The sequence below is a fragment of the Anolis carolinensis genome, chromosome 3 (genome assembly GCF_035594765.1).
Source record: "Anolis carolinensis isolate JA03-04 chromosome 3, rAnoCar3.1.pri, whole genome shotgun sequence".
In the NCBI taxonomy this organism is placed as follows: domain Eukaryota; kingdom Metazoa; phylum Chordata; class Lepidosauria; order Squamata; family Dactyloidae; genus Anolis; species Anolis carolinensis.
Genome location: NC_085843.1, coordinates 16,190,411 through 16,207,277, shown reverse-complemented (window position 1 = coordinate 16,207,277; position 16,867 = coordinate 16,190,411). Strand labels below are relative to the sequence as shown.

The following is a 16,867-nucleotide window of genomic DNA, read 5'->3' as shown; positions in this document are numbered from 1 at the left end:
CAGGTAGTGCTAAGAAGAGGAGGAAGAACATATGTGCCACTGCTGGAAACAAAAGTATATGTAGCTTATAGGCAGAAAGAATTCAAAGAGGTGAGGAAAGAGATTATGGAAGGCTAGATTGGACGGTGTCTGTATATGACTGAAGTTGCATTTACACAGCAGAATTAATGCAGTTTGACACTATGGCTTAATGCTATGGCATACTGGTATTTATAATTTGGTGGAACTCTGGCCCTGTTTGGCAAAGAAGACTAAATACCTTGTAAGATTACAACTCCTATGAGAGATGCAAATCAGTGACAAAACTTTAATGAAGATATTGTTAGATTCCAACAAGACAATTTCTGGGTGCGTTATTTTTTTAAACCACTTTCCCCAGGCATCAGAGTATGGAATTTGTAGTTTAATTTATCTGGAAATTGCTAAATTGGGTATTCAAAACCCTGAATTTTACTTGTTCAACTTGTGTGCATGTGTATGAATGCCTTCAGGTTGCCTGTTGATTTACGGTGATCCCATGGATTTCATGAAGTTTTTTAATGCAAGGGACAGTCAGAGGTGGTTTTGCCAGTTCCTTCCTCCAAAATATAATCTAGAGTAGTGGTTCTCAACCTGTGGGTCCCCAGGTGTTTTGGCCTACAACTCTCAGAAATCCCAGGCAGTTTACCAACTGTTAGGACTTCTGGAAGTTGAAGGCCAAAATATCTGGGGATCCACAGGTTGAGAACCACTGGTCTAGAGTATCTGATATTGGTCTCCCTTTCAAGTACTCATGGGGGCTGACTCTGCTCAACTTTCAAAATCAGACAAGATCTGATGTCTCTAACACTTAAACAAGGCAAATTAAATCAAAACAAAAACATTTTTGATGGAAGTCATAACAATACAGGCAAACCAAACATGACAACTAAGCACATCACTCTTTGAGAATTCCTTCATTTCTTACAGTTGAATAAATTGATGTGCATATTAAAACTAATTTCCATGTCCCAACTATCAGTGTTAATGTATAAATTTCTAAAACACACATTACAAGTTCAGTGGCATCTATGAAAAAGTTGCAGTTATGCATGGCAACAATGGTTAACAATATAATTTTACACAAGTTGATTCAAAATATAAAACCCATTGAGCTGAATGGTGCCTGTGTGTTTGTGTGCATACATGTCTTTAAGTCATATGCTTATTTATACCAGCTTTATGAATTTAAGCAAAAATATTCCAAGGTGGTTTTGTCAGGTCTTCCCTCTGAAATATAGCCCACAGCACTTGGCATTTGTCAAGTCTCCCATCCAAGTAGTAACCTGGGTTAAATCTGGTTAGCTTCCAAGATCAGATGGGATCTGGTGCCTTTAGGATATACTTTTGGATAAGGTTATCAAGACTGCAGCATAATTCTCTTACAAAAACAAGATATCAATAAGAGGGAACTTGAAAGCTGTATCTTTTGATTTGGAATCAACTATTGCATTTATATGTCCAGATATATATGCAACAGTTCAGATATAGAGTATATGTTCAGATGCCTGCCACAGATGTGGGCGAAAAGTCAGGAGAGAATGCATCTGGAACATAGCCACACGGCCCAAAAAACTCACAGCCTCCCTATGTTCAGATAACCTCTTGTCTTGATTGAATTGCCTCTTGAATGGACAATTAAACCTAAAAGTGCTTTTTGAGTGCCCTGAGGGCATACCTGTGGAGACATCTAGGATCCCTTTCAGCAGAAAAAGGAGAAATTCCTCCCTCAACCATGGATCAGCCTGCTTTATCACTCTGCAAAGTAATTTTAGTAAAGCTGTTCGGCCTGGAAGAGCAGGCACTGGGCCAGTTGCTATAATCTTCCAAGGCAGCCTAAATGACTGGCAGTGGGTGACAGCACTTTTCTCCTTCAAAACAAAAATAAACAAACAAACCTTAATATCTTAAATCAGACCTGCCAGACTGCCAAAGGAGACTCAAAGTGGCTAATGTCAAAACCATAACAATGTGTGAATTGCGTGAAACCTGACATATATAAACATTAAAATAGAAGTAAACATAGAAATATTAAAAATACAAAGTTCAACCCAATAAAACAATTAAACAAATCTATTAAACTACATAAAGCACTAGCAAATTCGGAGATTCAAACTCCAAGCCAGGAAACTCTAACTTGAGATCCACAGGTTTTGGGGAATCTATCAGTTAAAGTCAAATTAGGGTGGCACAGAGGCTTAAATCACTAAGCTGCAGAACTTGCTGACAGGAAGGTCGGCAGTTCAAATCTGTGGGATGGGGTGAGTTTCCATTGTTAGCCCCAGCTTCTGCCAACCTAGAAGTTCGAAAACATGCAAATGTGAGTAGATCAATAGGTACCACTTTGACGGGAAGGTAATGGTGCTCCATACTGTCATGCTGGACACATGACCTAGGAGAGATTTATGGACAATGCTGGCTCTTTGGGTGAGAAATGAAGATGAGCACCACCACCCAGACTCAATTAGACTTAATGTCAACAGGAAACCTTTACATTTACTATCTATCCATATGAAATAGTCTTCCCTGCCTCTGCATCTGTTATGATAAAAATGACCCTTTTCAATTGTGGTTAGTTGTGATGATTGGTTGCTGTTTTCTAGATTAGTCTGCAAAAAGGATATTCATCTCTAATGGCAGGCATTTCTGTAAAATGCTTCTGTATATTTCTCTGGTGGTGTATGTGTCCATAACTTCCTTTAGATTTTCAAGAGGATCTGTGACTTAATTAAAAATGCATGGCTTGAAAAAATTACTTTGGGGCATTGCAGAAACCCTCAGCCAATCCACCCTCTTCCCAAATTCTGCCAATCCAATGATTCCCAAGCTCTACTTCCTCCAAGTGTTTTGGACTTCAACTCGCAGAAGCTTTAGCTAAAGAGGCTCTGGGAGTTGGATACCTGGAAGACCAGTTTAGGAATCAATGCTGTAAACCAACACTGGGAATGAGGCAATCTTCCAGAAGTTGGGTTGCTATGAGTTTTTCGGGCTGTATGGCCATGTTCCAGAAGCATTCTCTTCTGACATTTTACCTGCATCTATGGCAGGCATCCTCGGAGGTTGTGAGGTCTGTTGGAAACTAGTCAAGTGGGGTTTATGTATCTGTGTTCAGGGTGGGAGAAAGAACTCTTGTCTGTTTGAGGCAGGTGTGAATGTTACAACTGGCCAGCTTGTTTAGCATTGAATAGTGTTTCAGCTTCAAGGTCTGGCAGCTAACTGCCTGGGGGAATCCTTTGTTGGGAGGGTGTTAACTGGCTCTGATTGATTCATGTCTGGAATTCCACTCAGAAAACAGAGGAATTCCAGACATTAATCAATCAGGGCCAGCTAACATCTCCCAACAAAGGATCCTCCCAGGTGGGATGCAACCAGGCTTTGAAGCTGCAAGACCATTCAACTCTAATCAAGGTGGCCAATTGCAAGATTCACACTTACTTCCAACAGACAAGAGCTCCTTTTTCCCACCCTGGACATTCCACAGATATATAAACTCCACTTAACTAGTTTCCAACATACCTCACACCCTCCAAGGATGCCGGCCATAGATGCAGGCTAAACCTTGGGAAAGAATGTTTCTGGAACATGGCCAAACAGCCTGGAAAACTCACAGCAACCCACTTTTACTTGTGAATCTATTTTTGGGTTGTTGTACGTTTTCGGGGCTGTTTGGCCATGTTCCAGAAGTATTCTCTCCTGACGTTTCGCCCACATCTATGGCAGGCATCCTGAGGTTGTGAGGTATTGGAAGCCATAGATGTGGGTGAAACGTCAGGAGAGAATACTTCTGGAACATGGCCATACAGCCCGGAAAACATACAACAACCCTGTGATCCGGCCATGAAAACCTTCAACAACACAAATCTTTTTTTCTTTTTTTTTAAAGGGAGTTGAATTGCCACAATTTCCATCTACACTACAGAATTAATGCCATTTTCCTCCTCATCATTTTATTGCAATGGTTTATATGCCAGGCATAGGCAAACTTTGGCCCTACAGGTGTTTTGGACTCCAACTCCCACAATTCCTAAAAGCCTCAGGCCCTTCCCTTTCTGGGTGGAAAAGAAAGGAGCCTGAGGCTGTTAGAAATTGTGGGAGTTAAAGTCCAAAACACCTGGAGGGCCCAAGCTCACCCATGCCTGTTCTATGCCATGGAATCCAATTGTCCTTTTATATGATCTTTAGCATTATCTTCCTGGTGCCTCTGCAGACTGCAAATCCCAGGATCCCACAGCATTGCGCCATGGCAAGTAAAGTGTTGTCAAACTACATTAGTACTTTAGATCTTCGGTTCCCTGCTGCTGCTCAGATGGACTGGTTGGATCTTCTTGTGGTCCAAGGCACTCTCAGGATTTTCCTCCAGCACCAGAGTTCAAAAGCAGCTATCTTCCTTCTCTCGGCCTTCCTTATGGTCCAGCTCTCACATCCATAGGTTACTATGGGGAATACCATTGCTTTCACTATGCAGACCTTCGTTGCCAGTGTGATGTCTCTGCTCTTCACTACTTTGTCAAGGTTGGCCATTGCTCTCCTCTCAAGAAGTAAACGTCTTCTGCAGTCTGCATCTACAGTGATCTTCGTGCCTAGAAATATAAAGTCTGTCACTGCCTCCACGTTTTCTCCCTCTATTTGCCAGTTACCAATAGGTGTAGTTGCCATGACCTTGGTTTTCTTGACGTTTAACTGCAACCCAGCTTTTGCACTTTCTTCTTTCTTTCACCTTGGTGATAAGGCTCCTCAGCTCTTCCTCACTTTCGGCCATCAGAGTGGTATTATCTTCATACCTAAGGTTGTTAATGTTTCTTCCAGCAAGTTTAGCTCCGGCCTTGGATTCCAAACGCTCTTTCCAGGTGTTTTGGACTTCAACTCCCAGAAGCCCAGAGTGCTAGCTGAGCCGGTTGAGGTTTCTGGGAGTTGAAGTCCAAAAAACTTGGGCAACTTGGACACGGATACAGAGGCAGCCTTTGCGTTTGGAAGAAAAAGTCCGGCATGCCCAAAGTTTCAAGAGTTGAACCGAACTTGAGGTTTCTCGCCTCCGGGAAACTCCTTAGTGAGGCGAGAGAGGGTTTGAAAGATAATATACACAGTCCCATCGGAAGCCAAGGAGGCCCCCCTTCCCCAAATCCACCGGACCAAAAAACTCTGCCTCTCGTTCCAGACAAAGGAGCGCGTCGGCGCCACCCTGGAATTGTCTGCGAGGCGCAAAGGGAAGGTGGAGAGGGAGGGAGGGAGGCAGGCGGGGAGGAGGGGGAGAACAAGCCAGAGCCCCCTCCCTCCCAGGGGGGCAGGGGGAAGGGGGAGGCCGGAAGGAGGCCGGGAGGGGGAGGGCTGGCTTCCAGAGGCTGAAAAGGAAGAGCCCGGCCCCGGTTGCCCCCTCCAGACGCCGCCTTTCCGAGGAGCGCTGGCGCTTTTGGAGAAGGCAAAACCATGGCTCCCTCCTGCCGGAGCTGGCTGGCCAACGAGGGCTGCAAACATCTGCTCCTGGTAAGCAACCTGTGAAATTCCTCTTCTGCTAGACGCTGGCCCTCTCGCAGCCCCCGGTAGTCCTGGAACACCACTCTCCCAAAGCATCTCATGGCACCTTGGAGAGCAAGAAGTTGGTTAACATGGCACGTTGGAGAGCTCGCCCCCAAGGAAGGAGCGAGTCTTCAGCCAACTGCTGCAAACTTCTTGCTCTCGGTTCTTCTCAGAGGTGCTCCAAGACCCCTTTGCATCCTGGTAGGAAAGGAAGGAAGGAAGTCCGGGGGTCGGGAGCGCGCTTTGGGGGAGGAGTGTGCGACGCTTCTTCCGCGCGCAAGGCTGCTCCGGTGCGGTTTGGTCTCTTAGAGGTTGAGCATCTCTTCTCCGGAATCCTGAAATACCCCAGAATCGTCCACATGGAGGGCATCTTTGCTTTCTGATGATTCGGTCTAGACAAACTTTGTTTCCTGGTATACAAATATCACAGAAGCGTAGAGGTGGAAGAGACCACCAGGGCCATCCAGTCCAACCCCATCCTCACATGCAGGAAGACACCATCCAAGCCGCCCCAACAAATGGGCATCCGACTTTGGCATAAAAACCTCTAGAGTAGCATTTTCCACTGCCTAACAGCTCTTGCCAGCAGGAAGTTCTTCCTAATTTTTAGGTGGAATCTTTTTTCCTGCAGGGTTGCTATGAGTTTTCTGGGCTGTATGGCCATGTTCCAGAAGCATTCTCTCCTGGTGTTTTGCCCACATCAGTGGCGAAGTGTGTTAAAGCACTGAGCTTCTAAACTTGCAGACCGAAAGGTCGCAGGTTCAAATCCCGGGAGCGAAGTGAGCGCCCGCTGTTAGCTCCAGCTTCTGCCAACCTAGCAGTTCGATAACTTGCCAATGTGAGTAGATCAATAGGTGCTGCTCCAGCGGGAAGGTAACAGCGCTCCATGCAGTCATGACCTTGGAGGTGTCTACAGACAACACTGGCTCTTATGGCCATGTTCCAGAAGCATTCTCTCCTGGTGTTTTGCCCACATCTGTGGCGAAGTGTGTTAAAGCACTGAGCTTCTGGACTTGCAGACCGAAAGGTCGCAGGTTCAAATCCCAGGAGCAGAGTGAGCACCCGCTGTTAGCTCCAGCCGGCCACATGACCTTGGAGGTGTCTACAGACAACACCGGCTCTTTGGCTTAGAAATAGAGATGAGCACCAACCCCCAGAGTCAAACATGACTGGACTTAACGTCAGGGGAAACCTTTACCTTTATGGACAGGCATCCTCAGAGGTGTGAGGTCTGTTGGAAACTAGTCAAGTAGGGTTTATATATCTATGGAAGGTCCAGGGTGGGAGAAAGAACTCTTGCCTGTTTGAGGAAAGTATGAATGTGGCAATTGGTCACATTGAATAGCATTCAGTGGCTTTGCAGCTTCAAAGCCTGGTTGCATCCTGCCTGGGGGAATCCTTTGTTTGCTGGCCATGATTATCTCATGCCTGAATGTTGTTCTTTATTTACTGTCCTGATCTTAGAGTGACTGTATCTTTAGAGGGCAGGGTGACTGTTGTAAAGTACCTGCTTTGGATGCAAAAGGTCCTGGGTTCAAATCCTGTCATCTCAAGTTAGAGGTATCAGGAGCTCATTTACACTATTCAGTTATAGAGCTATTATTTTATTCTAATTGCCATAGTTGTGTCCTATGGAATATTGGGCGTTACAGTTTAGGAAGGGATGTTTAGAATTCTGAGCCACAGCACTCTACTGCTTGCCGATCTACAAACTCCAGGATACCATGGTTGTTGAAGTGGAATAATAGAATTATAAGGTCGGCAGTTTGAATCTGGGGAGCTCCCGCTTTTAGCCCCAGCTTCTGCCAACCTAGGTAAAGGTAAAGGTTTCCTCTGATGTTAAGTCCAGTCGTGACCGACTCTGGGTGTTGGTGCTCATCTCAATTTCTAAGCCGAAGAGCCAGCATTGTCCATAGACATCTCCAAGGTCATGTGGCCGGCATGACTGCATGGAGCACCGTCACCTTCCCGCCGGAGTGGTACCTATTAATCTACTCACATTGGCATGTTTTCGAACTGCTAGGTTGGCAGGAGCTGGGGCTAACAGTGGGCGCTCATTCCGCTCCCGGGATTTGAACCTGGGACCTTTTGGTCCGCAAGTTCAGCAGCTCAGCGCTTTAACGCACTGTGCCACCAGGGTTGGCCCCTCTGCCAACCTAGCAGTTCGAAAACATGCAAATGTGAGTAGATCAATAGGTATCGCTCTAGCGAGAAGGTAATGGCACTTCATGCAGTCATGCTGGCCACATGAACTTGGAGATGTTTATGGACAATGCCGGCTCTTTGGCTTAGAAATAGAGATGAGCGCCAACCTCCTGAGTTGAAAACGACTACACTTAATGTCAGGGGAAAACCTTTACCTTTAATAATTGTGTAGTACAAAGGAAGCCTTGGTAAATGCTGATGGGAAAAAAAGACTCACCCTGAAACCTTAGCACCTGCTGCTCTTAACAAATAATATTAGACTAGTTGAATAAGGTACAGTAGGCCTTCCACTTTCATAGAGGTTATGGATGCAGAGCCCCCTTGGAAGAGGACTTTAAGATTCCAAGAGAGAAGATATTAATCAACTCCACGAATATTCAAATCCAAAAAAGTTAAACCTGGTAGAAGTATCCAATTAAAAGATATCGAGAAACCATAGTTCTGTGAAAGAATACAAATATTGTATTCTAAAGATTCAGCCTCTAGCGTCTTAGGATGCATAAATTGGTTCATCATTCAGTTTTATCCTGGGACCCTCAATCGATCATTTCAAAAATTTCCTGCTTTTTAAAAAGGACTTCTGGGGTGTAAGGACCTTGAACCTGCAAGGATGGCCTTGGGCTGATATGTGATCCATTAGAGAGGGGCAAGCAATTGCTTGAATGCTTGCTACTCAGGGGCATCTTGTAGGCATCTGTTTGGCTACTGTGGGAAACAGGATGCTTCATTGACCCTTGGTCTCATCCAGCTGCGCTTTTTGTATTTTTGGAGATAGAGAAAGTCTGCCTGCTTGCAAAGCTAGAGAGTGGTTTCCTGGAAAGCTAGAGAAAGGGTTTTAGTTCAGTTTGTAGTCAAGTTGAGCATCCCTTATCTGAAAATCTGAATTAACTTCCAAATTCAAAGTTGCCTACATGAATGGCTGAAATAGAAAATTTAAATGTCCATTCTTACCTTCCGGTTTTTATACGCTATTAAAACTGGACCTGATTGCTACATCCTTGGATATTTGTTGTTGTCTTGTGCCTTCACATTGCTTTTGGCACCTCAAAGACATGGGGTTTTCTTGGCAAGATGTGTGGCTTGTCTAAGGTCATTTAGTGCATTGTATTGCTCTGCAGTGATCTGAACTCTCATCTCCAAGCATCTTAGTCACTGGTGGAGTAGTGGGTTAAAGCCTTGTGACTTGAAGGTTGGGCTGCTGATCTGCAAGCTACCAGGTTCGAATCCCACCTGGGGAGAGCATGGATGAGCTCCCTCTATCAGCTCCAGCTCCATGCGGGGACATGAGAGAAGCCTCCTACAAGGATGGTAAAACATCAAAAAACATCCAGGCGTCCCCTGGGCAACGTCCTTGCACACGGCCAATTCTCTCACCCCAGAAGCGACTTGCAGTTTTTCAAGTCACTCCTGACACGAAAAAAATAATAATCTTAGTCCAATGCACAAACTGCTTAAACATGCTGGCTCTCTATGCATAGAATACGTAGCTATTTTGGATCTAATGTCATTGCTGCACATGTTGTCAAACAAATCCAGCACTTGTTTTGTACCACAGCTGCAGGGTTCATTGGCATCTAGACAGTCCTGCTTTTCCTTGCCAGATTTTGTAATGACTTTTACCCTTAAGTATATTTTGCCAATTTGGGTTTGATCTACAGTGTGATCCTAGCTCAGCGAACAATGCTTCATGAGGCTGCCTCTGTCACCTTCTGTAATGTATTTTTTCCGTGTCAGGAGCGACTTGAGAAACTGTAAGTCACTTCTGGTGTGAGAGAATTGGCTGTCCGCAAGGATGTTGCCCAGGGGATGCCTAGATGTTTGATGTTCCACCATCCTGTGGGAGGCTTCTCTCATGTCCCTGCATGGGAAGCTGGAGTTGACAGATGGGAACTCACTCCGCTCCTGGGATTCGAACTGCCGACCTTTTGGTCAGCAGTCCTCCTGGCACAAGGGTTTAACCCAGTGGTTCTCAAGCCTCCTAATGCTGTGACCCCTTAATACAGTTCCTCATGTTGTGGTGACTTCCAACCATAAAATTATTTTTTTTGCTAATTCATAACTGTAATTTTGCTACTGTTATGAATTGTAATGTAAATATCTGATATGCAGGATGTATTTTCATTCACTGGACCAAATTTGGCACAAATACCCGATACAGCCAAATTTGAATACCGGTGGGGTTGGGGGGAATGATTTTGTCATTTGGGAGTTATAGTTGGTGGGATTTATAGTTAACCTGCAATCAAAGAGCATTCCGAACTCCACCAATGATAGAATTGAACCAAAATTGGCACACAGAACTCCCACAACCAACAGAAAATACTGGAAGGGTTTGGTGGGCATTGACCTTGAGTTTTGGAATTGTAGTTCACCTACATCTAGAGAGCACTGTGGATTCCAAACAACAATGGAACTGGACCAAACTTGTAACGAATACTCAATATGCCCAAATTTGATCACTGTTGGAGTTTGGAGAAAATAGAGCTTGACATTTGAGAGTTATAGTTGCTGGGATTTATAGTTCCCCTGCAATCAAAGAACCCCTTGAACCCCACCAATGATAGAATTGAGCCAAACTTCCCACACAGAAACTCCATGACCAACAGAAAATACTGGAGGGATTTGGGTTCCTAAGACCATCAGAAATATGTGTTTTCTGATGGTCTTTGGTGACCCCTCTGAAACCCCTTTGAAACCCCACAGGGGTCCTGACTCCCAGGGTGAGAAACACTGATTTAACCCATTGCTCCACGTGGGCTCCATGTATTGCATGGTCATCCAAATTAACATGTAAACACCCAAAAGGCATCATATTCCACCTGCTCTTGTAAACTAAGCAGGGTCTTCCCTTGTGAATAGTTGGATGGGAGACTACCAATGAATTCCAGATACTGTAGGTTATATTTCAGAGGAAGAGACTGGCAAAATCACCACCAAGTATTCCTAACCTAAGAAAACCCTTTGAAAATTTTGGGGCCACGATAAGTCAACAGGCAACTTGAAAGCACACACAAAATGTATAGATTGAATCATCGCCTTGCTACCTGCCTTCCAGATTCTTTTATAATTGGGAAAAAATGCTTAGAAAATAAATTCTAGGTGGCACTAGCTTTATGTTTTTATTTTATATCCCGCCTTTCTCACAGCATGAGAACTAAGATGGTTCTCATCCAGTTAAGAACGAAGTACACTAAAAGCTTCTTTTGCACAAAAATATAAAAGCGTTAAATAAACAGTTCAATTAAAAATCCCCACTAACTCACAATTAAAATCTAGTTTAAACTTAAGAAAGAAAACATCATATACACCTTTAAAAAGTGCAGAAATTGTTTCTGTTTGCTCCTATATCTTAATAATTCTTTACAAATAGAAAGGCTACTGAAAGGAAACATAATCTTTCTCTCTGAATGACTGACTTTATATGTTATTATGGTTTTTGTATGTCTTGAAATCCTTTCCAACCTATGGCAGCCCTATTACAGTGCTTTCTTGGCAGGATTTGGTGAGAAGAGCTTAGCCATTGCCTTCCTCTGAACTGAGAGTATGAGACTTGCTCTTAGTTACTTAGTGGGTTTCTATGGTGAGTGGTAATTTGAGCCATGGTTTTCAGAGCTGTAGTCCAGAGCTCAAACCACTATACTATCCTGGTTCTCAGCTTACAGAATCTTAAAAAAGGACACGGGGAAGATTATATAGGTAGAATTTTCATCTATGATTTGCTTAATGTTGACATGCTTGTAGACAGAAAGTTTGGACTACAAACTGAATATCATACATGACTTTTTGAAACTTTCCATTTCAGTGGATATTACTATTATCCATTCCCTCTGCTGTGAACCAGAGCAGGCAATGTGGTGTTCAGGAGAGACTTGCAAGATGCGTCTCTCATCATTTGGTTCAGAGGAGACACTCTGGGCAAAAATGCACAATAAATCCTCTCATTTGCTCAGCACAGTAACGTTCAAAAAGACAGAGATACCCTTATAAATCTAGAAGGAAAAAAGTAACTGGCTCAGAGTTTGGGCAACAAGTACCCTTTAAAAGCCCTAGATCAGGTGTGGGCAAACTTCGGCCCTCCAGGTGTTTTGGACTTCAACTCCCACAATTCCTAACAGCCTTCTGGCTGTTAGGAATTGTGGAAGTTGAAGTCCCAAACCTCTGGAGGGCCAACATTTGCCCATGGCTGAGATAGGCTCTAGGGTTTGTTGTCATGTCATGTTGTCATGTCAGTTTCTCTGAGGTGTTATTTTGGTGAAAGGTTAGTTTATCTCCTCCGGGATGTCTTGTTTCCAGGTTGAGCTGCTGGAAATGAAGTCTTATTTTGAACCTGGGAAATATTACTATTTTGATATTGTGATACTTCATATAGTGTAAAAATATAATAAAATTCATATATTGAGTTTATCATTTGGGAAGGGGCTCGATTTTTTGACAACACATACTGCTTGAAATTGTACAGTACACACTGCTTTGCAGTTTGCAGCAGTTGAAGCAAACGGAGGAGAAAGGGGGAAAGTGCGATGAGAAGAGAGAATTTAGGGAGGAACAACAGCTGAAAAAATGGGATGCAGAGTATTAATGAAGACATTTGCTGCCAAACTGGATTAGTTGGAGAGTTTGATTTCCTGAACTAGGTACCTTTTTCTCTCTTGTTTGACTAAAAACAAGAAGGGCAATCTATTTTGAATGGAACTGAATGTACTAACTTAGCTGTGTTTGGTTTAGCTCAGTGTAGCTCTGCAGTTTATCTCAGGTTTAGAGTGCTTGTGTTTCCTGCAGAAGATATTAGGTTTCATTGCTGGCACCTGGGCGTAACATGATCAAGTAGCCAACCTGTGCTTCAAAAACATCTAGTAACTTGTGACATAAAAGGTCCTTGGATGAGATCCTTATCAGGTGAGCTCAACTCCTCATCCAAATGTGGATGGGTTGTATATGGTAGTCTTCATATGTTTTGGATTAAAATGATATCAAGTGGCTTCCTGTAAACCTTCGGGTGCATAATACGATACGACGCACTTATTTTGATTTGATATCCATGATTTTACTTCCCCATGTTTCAAAAAACATTCCTCTTCTGCAAGTGTTTGTGTGGTGTATTCAATATTAATTGGTTTACATGGGGGATACATTGGAGGCCTCCCAGCAGATACACGAAACAGCAGGTAGTAGTGAATGCACTATTTTCTTTTATGTCAGTGGTTTACAACCTGTGAATCCCCAGGTGTTTTGGCCTACAACTCCCAGAAATCCCAGCCGGTTTACCAACCGTTTGGATTTCTGGAAGTTGAAGGCCAAAACATTTGGGGACCCAAAGGTTGAGAACAATTGTTTTATGTGCACAGGACATCTTTGGGAGTATGCAGTGGCAGCAGTGGCAATACTTCCTACTCCCCTGGCCAAGATTGTTGCATGAATAAGTACACAGCAACCTCAGGTTTCAGGAAGGAGTTGGCTCAAGGCTGTTGTGGCAACAATTGATAAGTGAAACCATGTTTATGGGATCTGTGGATATTGAGTGTGTGTTTGTCTTACTGTGTCACCAATGCTTTAACAGTGATGGAACAATTTGTCTTGAGTCCCCTTCGGGGTTGAGAAAGGCAGGGTAGAAGTGTCATAAATAAATAAATAAATAAATAAATAAATAAACAATTTGGATACATGGCCAAAGTTATGAACTACTGTAGGGCTGCAACTACTTTTCTCTAGATTTGCTGATCCTTCATCATCTCAACCAGATATCATGTTCTTTCTTAGGCTGTTCAGGTCTCTTGACTGGAGGAACAGCACTCTCCAATATCTATCAGTGAAGAATTTCTGCTGGAGGGTCTTCAATCCATGGTTGTCTTTTCACAGCAGGATATCTCTAGTTGCAGGAGTCCATGTCACATATGACCCCTCAGATGTTACCAAATTCCAGCTCCTATCAGCTGTACTCAGGATAATCATTGTGAAGGAATCTTAGGGGTTACAGAGTATTACTGTCTGCAATTGCTCTCCTTCTTGGGAAATTTCCCCCCAGCTTTTAAGTATTCTGTGCTCCTTCAGGTAACAGTGGGCAAAAGGCAAGTCCACAAGCCCTGGATCTGTGAATGCAATTAATAAGTGATGCAACAATTGTAGTGTGTATTGCTATGAATAGATTTGCAGAATCAGATCAAAAACCTGTCTAGTCCATCATCCTGTTTTATGATGGCTACCTGGATATCTTCAGGATGGGCTTGATAGTGCTTTAGGCCAGTTGTACAGTGTGACCCTCATATCAATAAGTCTAGGGTCTCTGATTTCACTTATCCACATTTGAAAAAATAGGTTCCCTCTAGCATTTTCTATGTTCTCCTGTATGATCCTGTGGTATCCTTCAGCCAGATGTTGACTATCGACTTGTGGTGGAGGGCCTTGAAATGGTAGTTGTTTTCTCCAGGAATTTTCTAAGTCCTCCAGTGTAATTCTCTGGTGTTTTTCTACTAGACCCGTGGTTCTAAACCTGTGGGTCCCCGGGTGTTTTGGCCTACAATTTCCAGAAATCCCAGCCAGTTTACCAGCTGTTAGGATTTCTGGGAGTTGAAGGCCAAAATATCTGGAGATCCACAGGTTGAGAACCACTATACTAGATGTTGACAGTAGAGTCACTCTGGACCTAAATGCTTGCAATATGCTCCACATCCATGGAAAATCCATGTTAACTGTAGTTTCACATTTCTGTGGTAAGGCCAGGAAACATCCCCCATGAATTCTGCCAGATGTTGGGTATGGAGTTGTTCTGGAGGACTGTTGTATATAATGACCCCCATATTGAGAGGTCTGCTATCTGTGATTTTATTTACCCACATCTGAAAAAAAATACATTATAGGTATTTTCTGAGTCCTTCAGCATGGTTTTATTGGATGTGTTTTTTGGAAGTTTATCACAGAGCCTCCTTGAAGAGCTAGAAATTCAAGAGAGATGTCCTCATTGCACATTTTCTAAGTCTTCCGGCATGGCTTTATGGCCAACATTCACCAAAAACTATTCATTTCAATAACATGATTTGCTTTGCTTTGGCAGTCGAAGCTAACATTGATTGAGTGCAGGATTATAATTTGCGAGGCAATTCTTCGTGCCATTGCTACACATCAATCCCAGGTTTCTGTTGTTAAAAATGCCTCACTTATTTGTCATCTAAATTCTAGATAATCTGGTGCCTGTGTTGATTTTATAACGAGGGGAGAGATTGTTTTATTTTTGCACTGCCTATATCCTTTGTAGAATTTTTGAAAACCCTTGTTCTTTTCTCACCTCTCTCCTTTCCAGCTGCTCTGGCTGTCTCTCAACGTGGGCCTGTTTTGGAAAACTTTCCGACTGTATTATTGTGAGCCCCAGTATTACTATTTGCATCAGATGCTTGGGGTAAGTGATGGAGCTGTCTCTCTTTTTTCATTTTTTCTTTTCTTGGGACTCAGGGAATGCAAAGGAAGTGGAAAATATAGACTAATGGGGAAGATTGGGGGCTTCTCAGTGACTCACAAGAAAGGGAAAAGGGGAGGGAGTTTGTTCGGCCCGAGGGAGGAATTCTGGGGGCGGGCAGGCGGAGGACAGACAAAGGGACCTGTTTCTGACTTTGAATGAAGGCTGGGAGTCTGTCAAAGGTCTGGGAAAGCCAAATTCCCCCTCCTCTCCCCGCCTCCTTCCTTCAACCTCCAACCCTCCGGCTCCCAGCTGCAGGCATATTAACCTCTCCAGCGGATGACTGGACTTTGCAGGGTTAGTCATGGTAACTTTAACCAATCTCATGGGCCAGTTCCCGCAAAGCTTTCATGCTAGCCCTCCTGATGCATCTTTCTCAAGGGAACAGAAACTCTGTCTTTCTACTCAGCCCACTTTTCCCATTACTTCATGAGTGTTTGCATCCTTACCATCTTCTTCTCATGAGTTTAGAAAGACCAGCCAGTACACCTTTATCATCAAAGAAGAGAAAGAAAAGGAAAGAAGAAAAAGAGTAAAAAAGTGGTCAATACGTTCACCTTTTAAATATAATAAAGGGGAGAGAAAGAAAGGAAAGTGGAAAAGAAAGGAAACAATTAAAACACAACATTACCCAGGCACGAATTAAGGAACATGAAAGGCACTGCAGACTAACTCAACCAGTGTGGCGCAGGCTGGAGAGCAAGCCAGCTGCAACCAGCTGCAATGAATCACTCTGACCAGGAGGTCATGAGTTCGAGGCCCGCTCAGAGCCTATGTTTGTCTTGTCTTTGTTCTATGTTAAAGAAGGCATTGAATGTTTACCTATATGTGTAATGTGATCCGCTCTGAGTCCCCTTTGGGGTGAGAAGAGCGGAATATAAATGCTGTAAATAAATAAAATAAATAACCAGAGAAGTCAACCATAGCAGAGCACTTGATGAACCAACCAGGACACATATTATTTGAAAACACAGAAATGCTGGACCACTCTAGCAACCACCATGTCAGACTACACCAGTGGTTCTCAACCCGGGGTCCCCAGATGTTTTTGGCCTATAACTGCTAGAAATCCCAGCCAGTTTAACAGCTGTTAGGATATCTGGAATTTGAAGGCCAAAACATCTGGGGACTCCAGGTTGAAAACGACTGGACTACACAGAGAAGCCATTGAAATCCACAAGCACACGAGTAATTTCAATAGAAAGGAAGAAACCATAAAAATAAACAAAATCTGGCTATGAGTATTTAAAAAACTCTAAAATCAGGATGCTAAATAAAGAACAATACACTTAAAACGGGGGATTCTAGACATGAAACAATCAGGGCCAGCTAACACTTTCAAACAAAGGATTCCCCCAGGCAGGAATCAGCCAGGCCTCGAACCGGCAAGGCTTTTCAATGCTAATCAAGGTGATTAATTGCAACATTCACACTTTCCTCCAACAGGCAAGAGTTCTTTCTCCCACCCTGGACTTTCCACAGATATATTAACCTCCCTTGCCTTGGTACCAATATAGCTCACAATCTCTGAGGATGCCTGCCATAGATGTGGTCGAAATGTCAGGAGACATTCTTGCTTCTGGGGCATGGCCATACAGCCTGGAATACTCACAGCAACCTAGATCAAAATGTGTTCCAAGAGATTTCACCCTCCCCACCCCAGAAAAAAAGGAAAGATGAGAG

General features: G+C 43.5%; 1 protein-coding gene across 2 annotated transcripts in view; it reads left to right on the top strand.

Moving 5' to 3' along the window:
- The first annotated feature begins 5,315 nt into the window (after positions 1–5,315).
- Positions 5,316–16,867, top strand: part of nox4 (NADPH oxidase 4) — a 140,780-nt gene continuing 129,228 nt past the window's right edge. Inside the window, exons 1-2 of one of the 2 annotated variants that reach the window (XM_062974522.1) lie at positions 5,316–5,499; positions 15,032–15,127. In XM_062974522.1, the coding sequence (XP_062830592.1) occupies positions 5,443–5,499; positions 15,032–15,127 (153 nt within the window). In that variant the 5' untranslated portion in view covers positions 5,316–5,442. The remainder of the gene's footprint in view (positions 5,500–15,031; positions 15,128–16,867) is intronic. The other variant, XM_003219369.4, reaches the window with a different exon arrangement.